General features: G+C 41.3%; 1 protein-coding gene across 8 annotated transcripts in view; it reads right to left on the bottom strand.

Moving 5' to 3' along the window:
* Positions 1–19,562, bottom strand: part of ehbp1 (EH domain binding protein 1) — a 150,873-nt gene that overhangs the window by 1,252 nt on the left and 130,059 nt on the right. For all 8 annotated transcript variants that reach the window (XM_030155379.1, XM_030155385.1, XM_030155382.1 and 5 more), the window contains 3 exons: positions 10,891–10,990; positions 9,251–9,324; positions 443–557 (listed from right to left, as the gene is read on the bottom strand). In XM_030155379.1, the coding sequence (XP_030011239.1) occupies positions 443–557; positions 9,251–9,324; positions 10,891–10,990 (289 nt within the window). The remainder of the gene's footprint in view (positions 1–442; positions 558–9,250; positions 9,325–10,890; positions 10,991–19,562) is intronic.

Genomic DNA, 19,562 nt, shown 5'->3' with positions numbered 1-19,562 from the left:
AAGGGAACACGCAGGCGCACAGGTAAACCAGCGCAACCAACCACCGCCACGCTACCTGTGGAGTGGCCCGGCGCCAGGGGCCTGGCTCTGACCCCTCACCCACCTGGCACCCTGTTGGAGGACTGTGCCGCCAATCTGGACGGGATCCCGCCCACGCAGGTGTGTGACGGCGGCGGCTGCTGCTGCGCTGCCATGCGTGCAGGATGACTGCAGGCTGGCTGGAACACAACATGCCCTGTAATGTGTTTTCTCTATGTCTACGGTTTCTAAGGGACCTCTGGAAATGTAAAGATAGGCAGCAGACTGAATCTCACCCAAGGGCCTTCACTGTTCTCAGGCTCAATTTACTCTACAGAGATGAACACTTCATATCTCACATGCATTTTTCTGACTGAAATGCTCTTCTCTTGGTCTTTGCATTGGAGGATTTTGAGTAACTTACTGCTTCTCCTGGGCGTCCAAGTCCCTGACCAGAGCGTCCCGTTTGTTGACCAGTATGACTAGTTCATCCAGCAGCAGTTGCTCTCGTCTCTTTTGGGCCTCGGTCTTCTGCCAGTCTGCAGCGACACCAGAGAAACAAACACATTTACAGCAGGAGCTACAGAGGGAAACAGTCATCAAACATGCCTGACTTCAACAGCATCTTCTGGACCTAATGGATAGAAAAAAACCTAAGGACTGGGCATGTTCTTCAAGTCAACGACCTGACAGACAGCGACTTGGTTTTACTTATGTTCAAGACTTCAGTTGAGACGCGTTAAAGTGCAACCAAACGCTCCAGAGCACTGTCACACGCTTCAGCTGCTGCTCAAAACAGCTTCAGATCATTAACTGGATGGATGAGTCGTCCAGCACAAGACAGACAGCTGGTAAAAGTTTGTCTTATTATCACCTTTGTGTTGGAGATGATACAGCAGTCAGCATTTCGTCTGTAAATATGATCTGTCATCATCAGGATGTTGTCACGTTAATCTGCAGCGTTATGTTGCACGTACACATCAACGGCTGCTTGTTTAAAGTCCTGAGTCAGAGTCTCAAACCTCAGACGATGGTTACATTTAACACCTTTTCTGAGGGTAAAGGACTTCAACAGGACTCCTAATCACATGTTAAAGGACACTAGTTGAAATTAAGCTCTTAAACATCTGAAAACCTTTGTGTTTGTGATGGGAAAACATCTAGAGCTTAATCTGTATCATCAGGAGCCACTTCATGCACAAGATTTAATTCCATTAATTAAATCATTTTGCATTTGGGTTGAACTTCGAGTTTACATTATTTTGTAGATCATTCATTCACTTTAATTAAAACACTGTGGTTGATTTTTGTGCCCTTATGTTTTACAGTAGGCATACACTCCAATAAACAAACTAACAGGTGAGCCCCACTCCAGTTCTCCAGGGTCTTTTCAGGAAGGGGCCCCACAGGGTGCAGGTGGGACCCTGATCCAAATCCCCCCAGAGGAGGGGGGCTGCCCACAGGAGAGCTCTCACTCCCCCTGGGGCTCAAATATCCGCCTGGCACCCTCTGGAGCCACATACACCCACAACTCCTTCTCACCAAATGGAGTTTGAGGAGTAAAAGTATTTTTTAGGACAACTATCTGCTTATGATCCTGGAAAGAACAAATTGTGCTGCCCATGAAGCCACCTAATCTCCCCGGCGCCAAAACACGTTCAGGTACAGAATGATCTCAGGTTAACAAACATCACAGTGTCTGTTTTCACGCTGCAGCTAAAGAGAGGCAACACAACTCCTGTGTCTCCGAGTCTGTGAGAACACGTCACCCTGACAAACTCCATCTACATCCTAGAGTAGGGGTTCCCACTTCATCAGCTTAAGACCCACAACGAAATCTGATGTCATCGCAGAACCCAAATGCACATAAATAATTATAACGACCACATGTCCACTGTGGAAACACTGCACTTAATCTGACCTGAGCAGAACAGTGAAGAAAAAACAAAAACAAAACAGAAGTATTAGAAAAATCTAAGAAAAAGTATCCAAATAATTTAAGTAAAAACAGAAATATTCTATTGGGAGTAGAAGTCCTTTATGTGTTAATGTTAATTAATACTTTAAAGATTCAGTAGTAAAAGTAGGTCCCACTCGTCACTTAGGTTTTTATATCATTAACCAATATTATTATTATTATCATCACTAAGAATTACAGGTAAAAGCATTTCAACAATGTAGTTTGTCAAGTTAAATCATACAACTGGGTGGATAATAGTATGATACTGTATTAAATTATGTGATTTTTTTATATACAAATGTAGTAGATTAAAAAGTACAAAAATGTTTCTCTGAAATGTAATAGAGTAGTAAAATAATAGTATTAAGTAAGTACAAATATATAAAACTTGTACTTCTGTAAATATTAGTTACGCTACATCATTGGGATTAAAAGACTAAATATCATGCCATTTTTACACCTTTTATTTGATCCATTTGGTGACCCAATAAAAAAGGCTCCATGGCTCTTTTTGGGTCCAAACCCTACGTTTGGGAAAAGCAACCACAGAGAATCCAAACACAGCTGAGCATGTGCAACTTCTGTGGCGTGTAGGTTACTTTAAACTTCAGCCTCTATCAATATTTAACCGCCTATTGATTCGAGAATAAAAGGAATGTTGTAAAATGTCAGTCCCAAAATAAGTGCGGCTTTATTAAAAATAAATATTCGGCCCCTTATTGAGTCAAATTGCAGCAGTCAGGCAGTATGAGTGTGTGTGAGTGTGTGTGTGTCACGCTGGGCCCAGTGTGTTTGTCCTGAAAGGTCTGCGCTCTCTTCATTGGCCCCGCTCGTCCCTTTGAAGTCGACCACAGAGTGAAATGAACACAGTCCCAATATTTGGCTCTCTCGCCGACCTTCTTCTTTTCTTCCTCTCCCTGTCTTTCTCCTTTTTTCTCTGGGAAGCAAATACCTCTCGTCTGCCTTTGTAGTGGAGTCGACAAATACGACAAAACTGCCAGATTTGTCCAAATATGTCTCTGAAGTGTGTTTGAAACGGAAAAGAGGAAGAAGATCTGAAAGGAGAAGGAGACAAAAGACAAACTGTGGCAAGTGAGGAGATGAGTCATCACGTGAGTCATCGTCCTCAGATAAGTGAGAGAGAGGAATGTACGTGTTTTAATATCCACCATCGCCACGATATCCCACAATCCTGTTTCGACAAGGCCGGCCCACAGGAGGAAAAGGAAGAAAGTCACAAAAACACAGAGAGGTATGGAGAAAAAAAAGTCCTCCCCTCCCTCCTCTTTTGCAGCCAAGAAGCCAAAGTCCTGCTCGACCCCGGGGTGAGGTGGAGGAGGAAGAGGGGGGCAGGGGGTTACATGGTACAAGGGGAAGCTCACTGCTGTCAATCAAACCAGCAGAGTCCCGCCCCCCTCATTAAGAAGGTAAACAATAAAGAGAGCCGATGAGAGACGTGACCAGGCAACACCAGAGCAGGGCAGGCTGGGTAACCAGACACACAGGAACAAACAAAACACCCTGCAGCCACTAAGCAACCCCCCACCCCCGCACTTCACAAGCCCCGCCTCCCCCAAAAAGAGAGGGAGAGGTTAAAGAGAGGGGAAGACTTGGAGGCAGTGTGTTCAATCCTTCTGGATTATCCCCCTTTTCCTTTAACCTCTCTCTCCCTCTCTCTCTATCTGGGTGACCACGTTAAAGCTCACATGGTGGGCGCGTATTCAGATAACCCTCGCCGTGCACGCAGATGGTAACCATGTGAGTCCGCACAAGGCACACAAGAATGCGTTGGTTCAAATCCCCATGAACCCCTCCCCACCCGGCCTCTCCGTGGCCAAATTTATTCAAGAGAGCAAAGAGTGCTGCAAAGCGTTGTTTTCTCAAAGCGACGAGCAAGTTCTCCAATCAACGTTATTATCTGTCTCATATTCAACCATATACACATGGAATACAACCAGTTCTGATCCACAAACAATGTTCCCTATAGTCCTGAAGGAGATACATGTACGATTGTCAGCACTTATCTAATCTGTAAACTTATTCGGCATCAATTCTTTGTTTTTTTTTTCCTCATCCTTGCTGCTCTGCTTTCTCTTCTTGTGGAAAAAGGCCCCAAAAGCTGGTTTTGGCCAAAATCCAACTGGAGTCAAGAGACAAAAAGTGTCACCAGAGGGGAGGAAAGTCAAAGGAAGGGGAAAATGCCCAACAAATTAAAAAAGAAAATCTGGAGGTGACCAATGAAACCCAAAACTTCAGTGATTTCATTCATCATTAAAGGCTAAAATGCTTATTGCGGATAAGTTTGATGCACCTGAACTTGAGCATTTCCATTTCTTCTGCTTAACACTTTACAGTATATCTCAGAAGCAAATATTGAACTTTTGACACACTACGTTTGATGACAGATTCATATTATCACTATAAAAAATGAGTAAATTATGATGTATTATTAGTTGTTCTGTACCCAACAGTATATACAGCTGCAGTTTTATGCTTGCAGTACATTGTGATGTACTAATTAAGTTTACACTTGTACTTGCAACTTTTCCCAAAGTGAAAGTACTTCCTCTGCCAAAAACATTAACTTTTTTCTTTTAAATTCTGAAGAACTTTTAAAGAAATTATGGAGTTTCTGAGTTCGATAAACTAAAATGTGTTGTTTTGAGACATGAAAAAAAAGAGAGAAACCTTTTTCTACAACAACAGCAGCGAGGAAACCACAGTTAAGAATCCTGAAAGCAGAAATCTGAACAAAATGCACAATTACAGAATCTTTTCCACCACACATCACATTAAGCAGCATTTAATTCATCTCAGTTACCTTCACTACAAAATACTTAAAACTGCTGTTGAGGAAGTGATTAGATTTTGTGTAAAATCCCAGAAACATGCTGTTTATCTTCACTTTTTGTGCAACTTAAATGAAGACCAGCCATAAAGCAGCACAAACAACTTCAGCAAAAATAAACAAATAAACAAACATTTTTTAAAAATTAGCGACTCAAGTCCGACAGCTCGTGGGACGAAAAATACTTGTTATCGGCTGTTCCAGTCAACTAGCGCCCCTGAAAGAGTTGGCCACATCATCAAAAGTCGCGGATGTGATGGGATTCCATGGTGAACCTAATCAATCAGGGTCTGTAGCACGCCGCCCCGATGTGTTACAAAGCCCAAATAGATTTACAAATGCGAAGTGTGTGTGTTTGTGTGTGTGCTGGAGGTGGCAGTGTGAGGGGTAGGAGGGGTGTGGAGAGGGATAAGCTCCTGCATAGGATTACATATTGATTTTAAACATATAAAAAAGCTTATCATATCAAACCGTAACAGGAAAAACTCAGGGACCCGGCTATGCATAAATCCCTTTTAGATGGCGAGAGGGCGTCCACTTTAAAACATGCACACACACAAACACAGACACACACTCGCAGGCCCTCGAAACGAGCCAAGACACAGTTTTGTGTGTGTGCATACATAGGTGTGAATCAGTAAGCAGATAAAGAGGGCATAGTGGATCAATTTTGTGGCAGGGAGACGAGAGCGTGGCATACAGATGGCATTTTACCGCCTGGCATCACACCAAAAAGGTACAAGGAGGTGGAAGGCACTGGGCATGCTCAGAAACAGCGTTGACTCCTCAACCTGTCCAACTGTTTCAACACAAATCTGTTATGTCAGTGGAGACAAAATGGAGAAATGAACTAAAATTATGTACCAACATCCATAATCAGGCTGGAACTAGGGATGATACAACTCCACAGTCGGTGTTCTTAACCCCAAGGCCGGTGTCATGTAAAGTTTCAGGACAGGCACTTGTGGACTCATATCCTCTTTCTGTCCTGCTCTTCTTCTCTCTCTCTAATGCTATTTAGTGTCCTGCTGCACTCGTTTTACTTCAGAAATACCATTGTAACATAAAACACCATGAGTCACAGCACTTTGTTTGCCCTGATCTGGTCTGCACATGACCCCTGACCGGGTTATGCAACAAAGGCCACGTTAACACTCTCAATGTCCAGACACTGTGATGTTCGACAGGTTCCTTCCTTTTCCACTCTGGTGTAAACACCCATGTGTGAAAAAGCAACAGCACTTCACCACAAGCTTTCAAGTAGAAATAGTAATGATAGTGATTAAAACACATGTCCAGGGAAAGTGTTAAGAGGTTATGACTCAGTCCTGCTGAAGACCAGTTCATTTATTTTATTTAAGACTGGACAAAAAAAGAGAGGATTATAAAATATTCAGTACTGGTTCAGATAGTCTGTCTATCCTACTTTCTTCTGTTCATGGTAATGTGTCTAAACACACTGAGAAACTGTATAAATATCCTTTTAAAAAAGGTTGAAGGAAAAAAAAGCTACAAGCAGTGACCAAACATAAGTGTTCTGCATAGACAGACCAACCCTAAGGTAAGATACAGGAGACACAAGTTCCAGGAAGGAAACCCCTAAAATATCCCTTTCCTGAGTAAAATGAAGTCTTCAGAAGGAAGTGGAACTACAGTGGAACACAAGTCATAATCACAGAGTCATAATTATTGTTAAAATTAAAGAACATGCAAGTTATATTGTTGGTCTGTCTACAAAACTATAACAGAGCTACCGCAGAAAAAGATGAGTTTAGTGTTATTTTTTTTTACAACTATCAGACATGAGGGCAGCTGAGGCCCCTGGTTGTAGTGAATACAGTTTCATCAGGATGTGTTAACAGTGACTTTACAGCAAAACAAAAACAAACATTTAGCAGAGTTAGCATTTAGCCACAGTTAACACTCGGACAGTGTGTATTTGCACATGATGAACACTGTGGTTCAGACTGTGTTGGCAAACTGAGAGGAAGAGATAGAGGCAGAGTGAGACGTGTGTCAGTGTGGGTATATATTTTTCTCAGTAGGGTGCGTGTGTGTGTTGTGCAGGTATATCTCAGTGATGTATGTTTCTCTCTCTGTTCTCACACTCAGTGCACCTCTCTCTCTCTCTGTGTGTCATCGACTGGCCAACCAAATCAGCAATTACTTGCACGTCCGACCATCGCTCAATGGACCTGCCCAAGCACCAAATAAGAGCTGGGGACATGGACAGCAAACACACACACACACACACACACACACACACACACACACACACACACACACACACACACACACACACAGTGGGCACACAAACAGGGGAAAAGATGAGACATACAGGTGGACTCTCAAGCACATACTGAACATGTAAACACACACAGGTGCAGGCAAACAGAGTCCAGCAGATCCACACTCTCACACACACACACACACACACACACACACACACACACACACACACACACACACACACACACACACTCTTTTCCCAGCAGCTCAGAACTATCTATGGCTGTTACAGAAAGGTAGAGCCTGTGAATGTTAAGTGCCTCCCTTAGGGAAGAAAATAAGGCCAGCTGATAAGTTAGTCGGCTGCAAATCCAACAAGTCCACATGAAGGCAGAGAGGAGAGAGGTGACATGACACACACTACCTCTCCACCTCAGCTCACACACTATCACTACATGTTCACTGCCACACAAACACACACACACGATACACATCCAATACAAAACCTACAAGTACCAGGAGTCACACACACGTTGAAAGAAATGCATGATAAACGAGACACACAGAAGGACACACACTGACACCCTCACTCTAATATATGAACCAGAAAAAGCTAAAGCCTCCCATTTGACTCGAGCCGTGGCTGTGCAGCAGCTCAATAAAGATAAATAAATAAAATGGCCGGCCGAAGACAGAGAAATTCAACCTGGACGCAGGCGGCGTTGAACCGTCTGCAGCTCCTGCTTGGCTACGCATGTCTGCTTCCCCACGACCCCCCTCCACCAGCCCCTCCTCCTTTCTTTGCTAATTACAATTGATTTATTATGGACCAGGTAGCTTATCAGGTGCCCGTTGAAATTACAATGGGTGTCCAAAGGCTGTGAGGAAAGGGGGAGAGGGGAGAGAGGGGTGGTGGTGGTCAATGTCGAATGGCAAAATCAATTAGCATTGATTGGCAAAAGGTTCATTTTGCCAAAGAGGACGCAGTCGAAAGGGATTAAACTTCCCTGGCCCCCTGACAACTTTGATACGACACAATGGCTGCTTTTCTGGCTGCGGTATAGTTAACAGGCTTTCAATAATATAACTGCTTTTTTTTTAACCTCACACAGCCTTTTCTCTGTGCCGTTGTGGCTAACTTTCAAATCAGGCATTGGCTAGCCAGGACTAACTAGGAAACAGATAGCATTGATCAAGTATCACCGAGTGAAATCCCCGGCAAGCTCGCATCTTAATCCTCATCAAGAAGCCAACATAGAATTTAAATTATCCCGCTTTAGGCTCTCAATGAAGGCAACAACTGGACAATATGCAAGTCAGACCCATGGAAACCAGCCAGACAAAGATGATTTACTCGTCTGAAATGGACTTCACATTCCTCTGTGGGCTCACATTAACTCACAAATACATTTCTATAATGTGGCTGGTGTCCTGCTTATCAACTATAATGCAAACACTATACTCAATAAATATATAGCAGTTCCTTTGGTCAGTATATTTTGTATCAGCCAACCCCAACTTTCTGTGTTATATTTGTTACATATTGGAAGAAATTTTTTTTTTTCAATGTGTGAATTAGAAATGCAGCAGTATATTAACCTGATGTCTATTTTAGCCTTGTACATTGACATGGTCCAACTGATAAATAAGATAACATTCATAAACATTGAGTTTAACTGAAGATATTTTCACTGAACTTGTGCATAAAGTTAGTACGATTAATGGCGGACAAACAGGGACAAAAAGAATAAATAACACAACATCATATGGATAAAGCATAGCTTATAAAGTACCGTCCTCAACTGTCCTGTTTACCTAGAACCACAATAACAGCCTCTACACTGACTTCTGTGTGTGTGAATTCAGCCAAATATCCACATTAACTAAAGAGGTGACAGTTTTACTCAATGTTCCTCAGTGCTGTTGATTCTCATATGGTTGTGAGCTCACATGAACATTATATATTGTGCCTTTAACTTGTTCAGTTTGACAGTTAGACTCGTTCAGATAATTCTGTGTTTGCTTCACATGTAGAATCCAGGACATTAATTCAGTAGAACACTCTAGTATTGTACAAAATTTAAGTGGAACCGCTTTAATGTAAAAACACAGTCTAGAAATTGGAACAAAACAGAGGGACTTGAACCTGTGCCTCCTAAATGCAGACACTGTATTAACCTCTGAGTTGGGCTTACCCTCGATGGCCAGCATTGCTCTCAGCTCTCTGTTGAGCAGTTCAAAGCGCCGCTCCAGATCGTGCTCTTTCTCCCTGTGGCAAGTTGAGGAGAGACAAAAAAACACACACAACAAAGTTCATCAATATGTTAATGACTAAATCATTAAGCACTTAAAGAAACCTGCAATAAACATCGATTCAGCTACTCGCCTGAACCTTCTCTGGCTTCGCATTAATCTACTGCACATAGCTGATACACACACTGCCACACAGGGCCTTAGGTTAATGTGAGTGTGGAAAAAAAGCACATGAAGAGGGACGAAATGAGGTGAAAACACATTAAAACTGTGTGGAATAAAAGAGACAGAGTAGTTGTACATGTATTCATGGAGGAGCCTTAAATATGTGCGATCCTGAATGTGTGTAAGTATGGATATATGTGGTGTGTGTGTGTGTGTGTGTGTGTGTGTGTGCAGCACAAATTAAATTCTTTCCTCTTTCAGCCATATTAAAAAAATGAGCTAATTCGGCCCTTAATAGAATTTGTCCTTCACAGGCGCCTTTTCTCTTCGCCTCCACAAAGAGAGAACAGAAAGGGCTAATAATCAGCCCCTCTGTCAATTGGCCACTTTAAAAGCCTCTCCTTTCCCTCAATGTAATGTGATTATGAATACTTCAATCTCCCCTCCGCTCACACACTCTGAAACCCCAAATGAAGAAGAAGAAGAAAAAAAAAAAAGAATGGGCGCGTTAGTGTGTGTGTCCCCACCTGCCACTGCTGACCACATACAAAGAGACTGGCAATAGAGTGATGATCGCCACATATCTATTGATTTCATATCCCGTCCACATGTCAATCAATGAGCACATAGACACAGGGACTGAATGGAGTGGGAACCACACACCCCTTTGTGACACAGTTTGATGTAATGTGTGCTTTGTGATGCTTCGCATTGTAGAAAAAGTGTTAAGACGGAAAAGGAGGCGACCTCTTAAACAGGCAGCAGGTAAATGAGAATAATACGCAGACAAATATACAGAGTATTGAGGAGTAACAGGTTAAATCCAATAGATGTGTCATTGAATTACAAAATACATATGGTTATGTTAAAAGAAATAATCCAAGGTACACTGAAGGGCTTAGAATAAAGGTCTAGCACTAAATTATTAACGATTAATCGATTATGTCAACTATTAAATTAATCTACAGCTATTTTGATACTAAATTAATCATTATGAGCATGTTTTAAGAAAAAGAATCTCTAATTCTAGCCTCTTAAATTTGCAGATTTCCTTTATTTCATCCTCTCTGACTTTAATCTGAATGTCTTTGGTCTATGTGGAGTCAACAACAACTGAAGAGGTCATGTTGGACTTCAGAATGTGACAAAACATCTAATAAATCAAATGAGATTCATTAGTTTAGTCATGTTGTGAGGTTTACACTGCCTGATTTATTTGCATTTATGTGTTTATTCCTTTTATATTATTCTCCAGGTAAATTCTTTTTTGTTGTTTTTCACTTTATGCATTTCCTGCACTGAATAAATGTCAGGTTTTACTGCTAAAGATGACGTAATGAATGACATAAGGAGTGAGATCAGCTGATAAAATTCCTATCAGATGTGCTTTAACCGGCATTAAAAGTATTTTACGTACAGCAGAGAGAGCTGGTTCTGTCTCCTGATGAGAGCGTTCTTCTTGTTGACCAACATAAACCACTCCTGCATCATGGCCTCCTCCTCCTCCTTGTTGTTTCCTGAAATACACACAAACAAAAAGCAAACAGTCACCCACAGTGTCATCATAAACAGTCACTCCTCAGCTGCTAATTGGTGCAAACGCAAGCATCGGCTGTTTCATACAAAGCAAAAATAAAGTGTAATAACATCAGATAAAAAGCAGTTTTCTTCAACATTCACTTGTGTGCTGGCATATGATAGTAACAGAGATGACGCAGATAAACAACTGGGTTATGTGTGTTTGCAGCTACAGAGGCGGCAGGGCCACTAAACTGTGTGTATGTGTGTGTGTAAACTCCTCGCGCATGTTCCCTGTGTAAACATTCACATACTTCACACCATGTCTTCACAACGTCAATACGGCTTCAACCGGGGCGGGATTAACTCGCCGATTACAGCGAAGCGCCTTTACAGAGTGAAGCCTCTCACTGTAGGGCAATACATATCCACCAATAACTCAGCAGGCCTTCAAAAAAAAAAAAAAAAAAGAGAAATACATGACTCTGAGACTCTCCAATGCTTAGTGTAATACCTGCTTGCCACACAGTGAGCTAGCAAGGCTCTCATGCATGGCTAATGTAAGCTTCGCCCACGCCTGGGGCTAAAGCTCTATGCTGTAACTTACTTACAGGCCACAATGGGATACGCACAAGTGATACAGACGCAGCACATCGAATGGAAAGCCTCAAATGTTATCCACAGAAGGGCAGCTGGAGCACGACGCCTCAAATCTGTTAGAGGGAGGTTTACTCTATGACTAGTTTTAATGATTCAGGGAACATTTATAGCATCTTACAGATTCACGGCACAACAGAGGAAGTTCAGTCATGATTTCTGATGCTGTTAAAGGATCGATGACTTTTGTGGAATTAGACTGTGATTCAGCTTCTAAGTAAAAACTATTCAACTACGTTCAGTGGTTTAGTATGAAGGCTTAATACATTAGGTTTAATATGCAAAGTGACAGGTTTCATAATGATCTGTTTTGTCGTAACTCCTGACAAATGGACTGAACTCACCCAATTTCAGAGACACAAACACAAATGAACACGTCACAGACTGATTTGTAGAATAAAAAAGGTCTGATGAATAAATGTAGATACATAAACTTTTGGTTTTAACTATGTTTTACCATTTTCTGAAACTCATAAGTAGATGTTTTTAATAAAACTTTGCGCTGTTGACTAACGATAGCGTGTCATTCTGGAGTCATGTAAAAGGACTTGTTTAAGTAATGCCTGCATTAATACATTCATTTATAAATTCCAGTGTGGTCAGTTCTCTGTCTGTGGATATAAGGCCTGTTAACCACTGTCAGAAGCATTCATCTGACATCTGAGACACAAGCAGCGAAATTAAATACTGTATTATAAGTGCTTATTAAGTACTTTTGGCTTTTTCACATTAAATAATTAGCTTGATTGGAAACAGCATGATGCAACAGTTTTGTCCTTTTTTTTTTTTTTTAGTAAAGCTGTGAAAAAAAAATGCATCACTGGGTCTCAGAAGGATAGCCTATGTTTAAAGGCTGCGTTCTTATGGCAGCCATCATACCTAAAAAGAAACATATTTAAACACCATTGTAATACAAAATGTGACAGGCATGCTTTACATTTACACTGCTTCTCTTTTTTATATGGAAAAAAATACTTCAAAGAGTTTTCTTTAAGTAAATCTGGGTTTAAATAAGATGTGATGATATTTTAGTGTAAAACAGAAAATGTAAAATTACCAAATGTAGTTGTACCAAACTTCCAAAACTCATCCCAGAAGTAAAAAGAAAAAAAGACATGAAAATACAAATATACATGTAATAAAAAAGCTACATCCTTTCAGCAAAATAGAGAATAAACTGGAAGACAACAGGTGTATTCAGCTATGAGCACAGTCCATCCATAAATGACTGATTCAGCTGCTCAGGATTACAGAAATGTGTGTCATTCTCTAAAACACACACACACACATATATCATAGCTCGTGGCTGTGCAGAGGAAATATTGGGCCACTGCGTCACTGACAACAAAAGGCAGACGTGTGCGTGTGTGTGTGTGTGTGGGTGTGTGTGTGTGGACACCGGTGGGTGTGTGGACATTTGTGATACTCTGAGCCAGCAGATGTATGTAATTTCATTTAGGAGGATGGAGCGCAGAGGGCGGGAGGGGAAGAAAAAAAAAGTCGTGCGAATGAAAGAAAGCTTCAGGATTTAGCGGAATCGGGGGCTCGTGGATTACTGTAGTCAACTTTGAAACGGACGACACTCGGAGGGGGGATAAAGCCGGCGCTGACAGGTCATTGTGTTGCCTCGAAGTCAAATAAAACAAGCAAATAATAATGGCAAATATTAAGCTCCTGTGACATTGTGGCGAGGCGGGCTGGAAGACGAAGAGGGGATTATAAAGCTATATCCCCCACCGCTAGCCAGCCAGCAGCTACCAGCCAACCACCAGTCGTATTTTATGAAAGGAAGGAGGGGAGGTGAAGGGGGGAGGCAGAGAGAGACGAAGGGAGGAAATAAGGAAAGGAGGAGAGGAAATGGATAGGCAGGGAGGTCAGACGAAAGGTAGAGGAAGGAGAGAAGGAAGGACAGAAGGGAGGAGGTGGTTGGATGAGTGTGGAGGAGATGGGATGAGTGGAGGAGTAGGTGGGGACGGGTGGAGGGACGGAGGGATGGAGGACGGCCGAGGGGCACAGGACGGTCGACAGCTGCTCAGCATCCTCCTCCTTTCACCCAACCTCTCCAGGGGTGAACTCTGACCTCCAGATACTACCTGACTCTTAAAGGGACAGAGGCACTTTTATTATTGGGTTGAGTCACGTCGACGAGTTTGAATGGTTACATTTTTAAGTCAATGATGAAGGTGCGGTTTCATCTGGACAAATGACAATCTAGAGATTTGATGCATGTCACGGAGTGGATGCCTTTACTCTGACACATTTAAGAGAATACAATAATTATATTCAGCTGCACATATTCACCATTAACTAAGTGCTTATTTTGCATAATCATACTCATTAACTAACATTTTTTCCCAGTGTTTTCTTAATCGCTGCTTATAACCTTACACAGTTTTTAATATAAAGCTTTATAATAATTAAATAAAAGGGATATATTACTAATATTTATGATTCACATTAATGGTAAATATGTGTACCTTCGTAAAAAGCAGAAAAGAGTATGTTAAAATCATGCAGTTTAGAAGCTATATATCTAAAAGTAATTCAGATGTTTGCTCGAAAAACAGGAATTGAAGTCGACACAGCAGAAATTACAGCTGATTATGCAATTTATGCAATGAAAGAAAATGCTCCAAATACTGTGATGATGGTCATTTAATTTTCCCTCATTGTAATAACAACTCTGTTTTCGCGGGAGGGCATCAAGAGTTTTCCTTGAATGCAAAAACTTGTATCAGTGTTGGGGATTTGGTTCCCACTGGGGCCTCCATTTCTTGAAACGTGCTGTAACAAATGCACCCACTTAATGGCATATGTTAAGAGTGACAACACAGAGAAAAACTGACGAATGTTGTGAGGCATCAAGACAAATGGTGTAAATATCCCTGGCAGGCGCCGCTGACACTGTGTCAGTGAATCCAGCCTTGGCTCCGAGACACTGTGGATCCATGCTGGCTCTCAGGGGGCCATCTTGGATCAAAGCATCTGGCAGTTTGGCAGGTTGCATTCTGGGTCTTGCTGCTTGCCTTACACGCCATTTCTCAGTGCTCAACACAGAGCAGGGCAAAAAGGAAATGGGCCAGAGTCTACTGAGACTGCAAGCAATAAATTTGGCATCGGTACAATGTTTGATCATGACATCAAAGGATTAGTGAAATATGTCTGATGGAGATACAGTGGGTTTCCCTTCCTACAGGAAACTTTATCATCATTAATATCATGTTCGGTGCTTCTCACTTATCAATGTGTCTGTGATCGCGAGAAACACACAAGATATAATCAACTCAGACACATACGCACACACACTCGCACAGCCGAGATACAACTGATACACACATCCTGACAACCCCTCTATCTGATTGCCTGTCTCCCTCTTCTCTTGTTTCACTCTCTCTGTCTCACACACACTAACACAACCAGGATACAATGACATGAGCTGCTCTGTGTGGAGGTACACTGTTATCCTTAAGGCTGCTTAGCATGGCCGACTATTTAGACAGAATGAGTGAAGAAAAAAAGATACAAAGAAAGAGAGAGACAGGGTGAAAAGACAGGGAGACAGAATGAGCCTCTATAGCCAAATAAGATTAAGATAGCTATCTTGGCCACTGTTCCATTCAGTGTAGATAGGAATAATGAAACCCACCCCGAGGTGGTCAAACTGCTGCTGCTGCTGCTGCTGCTGCTGGTGACCTGTGCTGCTTTTTAATCGAGTCTACAATGTTTCTGTGCAAGGATTCTCTCAATATGTGCATGCAATTGTATCTAAAAGAAAACTGATTGATTTTATGTTTTTACTAATGAACAGTGAAACCTACCAGGCATGTTACACAAAAATAAGCAATTTTGTTCCTTGTTATTTTTGTCCATTTGATCATGTTTATCAGAATTTTGTTTGCTGAACTTCTTATGTCTTTATTGATCATAGTTATAAATGATTTGTTTTCTGCCAATAAACTAATGCTGTATTTGCAGAAGTTGCAGTGGTAAAACTTTCTGATAATACAGTATGTGGGTGTGTACATGTATCACACACTTAAACTTAATGCTTTTTATCACTCAAGATGATTATTTTTAGCAAATTTTTATAGTTTAAATATTTTATTCTGTCATCTTTTTCTCATCCAAGCATTTTCGGTAAATATAAAGTTAATTAGTATTATGATTCTGTGGATTACGGTTAGAGTGGGTTGGATTAATGTGCGTTTTACCAACAGGTGCCATAAATATGAGGTTTAAACAAAGTATTGGGCTCAGTAGGCGGTACAGTGCTTTGTAACCACAAGAGCAGGACTCTTGCTGACAAATTTATTTATTTATTTATTTATTTATTTTCCCCCAGGACATTTTCAGCCACTACAGGGACAAGTTATCACGTCATAAACACCAATACATTTTCCTATCCCCCTTATTCTTTGGAAGTGCTCTTTTCTACGGTTGTAACTTGCATGTACCCAGATTGTTTCTATGTTTATTGCTCAGACATTTGATGTGCAGTCTATGGCTATAATTTGTCTATGAAAAATAATTATGACAAATGTATCATAGAATAATGCAAACACACCCACAGATTACAGTGTAGCACTTCATTAGCATGACAAATGGGAGTTATAATTGGACAATTCCCAACTCAACTTTCTCTTCTCTCTTACTTTCTCTCCTGTACTTCCTCCAAAAATTTTTGTATATTTTCAATAAATCACTGAAAAACAATTTTCTTTGCTTCATCTCAGTTTAGGCACACAAGGTCACTAGGCAGGGGAGGATAAATAATTTTCCAGGATAACTTAACCTCATCATCAATCATTTTCAAGGTTTTCCAGGATGTGTGGGAACCCTGAAAATACTATTAAAAACTACTTCATGTCTTCTAAGGCCTCATATTCATAAAATTGCATTTATGACATTTCTCTGGCTTCCTCCTTCCAAAGACATGGACCTCAAAAGGTTAATGAGACAATCTAAACCAGCCTGTAGGTGTGACTGAGTGGTTGTTTGTCTGTATATGTATCAGCCCTGTGGTGAACTGGCTCCATGTCCAGGATGTACCTGCCTTCACCTGATGGTAGTTGGGATAGGCTTGGTAATGGGACATTGGTATTTGGTTAGATTGATCACTTTTGTTTACAAGGATCAATTTTGTTGAGAAATGATTTACATGATGAATTGATGATCACCACTGAGGATAAACTAATCTCTTATTTTCATCAATTTTTGCTGATACAGGTGAGATGACAGTATAATCCTACCTATAAACAACATATCTGTTGGGAAAATGAGGGAAATCCGACAGTTTGTCTTTCCTCAATAACTGTCTTTTCTTTGAGCCTTGAGGAAGAGAGGCAGGATAACAGGCAAACGAATATGAGACACAGAAAAACATTAAAAGCTGTGATCACAGTACGTTCATCTCATTTCTTATCCCACCATTTTACCATTTAATCCAATAGCTGTTAATCCAATTTGTCTATTGGACATGTAAAAAGGCAGGGAGGAGGAGGAGAGAGAAGAGGAGGAGGAGGGAAAGGGAGGAGATAGAGCCGAACTTCTCTTCTGTGTCCAAGTCACTTTGTGAAATGCGGTTTATTTAGGGACGAGCTGCACTTGTGTCTCTCCCATCGTTCTCTCCATCCGAGCGTCAAGCCCATCTGATATCAGCGGGGATCAGGGAAGATGAAAGCCAAAGACGCATGAAAGGGAAATGGGAAAAGAAGGAATAAAAAGAACAGGATGAACATTGTTTCCTGTGATTAGGTAAGAGCTCGTTAAAAGGCTGTCACTGCAGCGATGTGAATATGCATGACAGGGGCCGGCCTAATCAGAGGGGTCTGTGGCGAGGACCGGAGGGGGCGAATTGTGCGCAAGTAGCCTAGTGAAGTCTTGATTTAATTAATGTGAGTGGAGGGGTGTCTTGTTAGGAAGGAGAGAAAGACAGAGAGGATCTTGTGTGCAACAGACAAGGGTGATCAAATATTCAACTATGGCCACAAGAAATAATGTCACGTCTGCAGCAACACAGGCTTCAATTAGAGTCAGATCTGTCAGACTCAAATGAAACTCTGACTTCATGTCTTACTTCTTTTTATCGTCCATCATCTCCTGTTGCTTAATCTCAAAAAGGAGAGTCAGAAAATCTCAGTTAATGGTTTTATACAGAGAATGTTAACCCTGAGAGCAACAGTTGGAAAGGTTCATTTCCCAGCAGGACAGCATAACTCGACGAGAATAAAGCCACCCTCATGTCACTCCACCCCCCTCATCTTCTCTACATCACACATGTGATTTCTCCTGCTCTCTCCTTTTCTATTCTGCTCTCGACTGGAGTGGTGCTGAGGGCTATTTTTTTTTCCAGCGAGGCTTGTACGAGGCCTTTTTAGCCATGCTCAATGGCACAATGGTCCCAGCGTATAGAGCAGATTCCTGCTTTATTGAACCTGTGTATAATGTCTGCTGAATGGAACACATTAACCGACTCACACTCACCTCGTTCCCTCCCTCCTTCAGGAAACGTAAAATAAGGGGGGAAAAAGGGAGGAAAAAAAGCCCCCCTTACACTGAGGGACAATGGTTGCCTTTTCCACCGGTGTCATTTGTCAACCACTGCTTGCTTTACAACTTACAAAAGAGCTGGAGGTAGAGGAGAGAGCAAGAGAAGCAGGAGTGGGGTTTGTGTGGTTGACAGAGTTTTAGGGGCAAAGGGGGTGAACTGGGTCTTTTCCATAATCATAAGTGCTTCTGCATAATTATTTCGGTCTAATTTACACACTTGCAGTTCTCTCCTCTAGCCCAGTCATCACAGCCACAGATCCAGGAATAATGGTGTACAGTAGAGACACAATTAATGGAATCAGAATCTGAACGATTATATTAGTACAACAAACTGCAATTTGCAGGGTCCAGAGTGTGCTGAGATTTTGGATTTAGTGACACTGGGTAAAATGTAAAATTAAAGCTGCTACTTTTCTGTCTTGAAGGTTTTGCATATTTTCTATAAAAGTTTCTCTGTCTAGCCAAATAAAAATGTTCACTCCAAAGTGTTCTATAACATGTGCATTCTCCAGAACAACCACAAGAATAACCTTAAGTATGAGTTTGGACTGTGATATGGAGACTGATCTCATGAAATCGCATTGTATGTCATGCCAGTTCTTATGGCATTTGGTGTGCTATATGTACACATTTTCTTTCTTTTTTTTAAACTTTATTTTTCTTTACTATAAACACAGTTAAACATACATAACACAAACAGCAGGATCAGGGTGTCACAACTTACATAGGAAAAATAATACATACACATTTTCATCCTTTCGCTTGTTATTCAACGCCATTTGATTGTGTGTGAATGTACCAAGATCTCCGGTTCACATAACCCTAACCCTCAGTGCGTGGTATTTGACGCGGCGTGAACATACACATAGAAAGCTTATAATGCATACAGATAACACACCAATTAAAAGTGGTGTGTATATTTATGTGATCTCATGATATCACATTGGTGATATGATGTTCTTATGGAATTGTGCAGCTCTACTTTAAAACCTTCACTAATAATGTCATATTCCACAGTAAACACAGATGGGCTGATGCTGAAATTCTAGACAGGCAATGTTAAAAAGATTAGATTTTAACATCAGACTGATTACCACCACAGATGTCTTTTTGCCGTTTGAGTATGTTGTTTTATATTGTTTTGCCATTACCTGCTACCACGCTAACCATTAGAAAACTAAACACCCTAGCTCATGGCTGTGTGACTGTGTTCACATTCAGATTTTAGCTACTGGAGATTGATGTAAAACTACTGGGCACTGAACTGGATGGCAACTGGAGGCAGATGCTCAATTCACTCATGTAATCTGAGTTTCATGTTTGTGGTTAGCTGTGATCAGACAGTGTGTGTACAACGACGTCGAT

The sequence above is a fragment of the Sphaeramia orbicularis genome, chromosome 15 (assembly GCF_902148855.1).
Source record: "Sphaeramia orbicularis chromosome 15, fSphaOr1.1, whole genome shotgun sequence".
Lineage (NCBI taxonomy): Eukaryota > Metazoa > Chordata > Actinopteri > Kurtiformes > Apogonidae > Sphaeramia > Sphaeramia orbicularis.
This window is presented reverse-complemented; position numbering and strand designations above follow the sequence as displayed.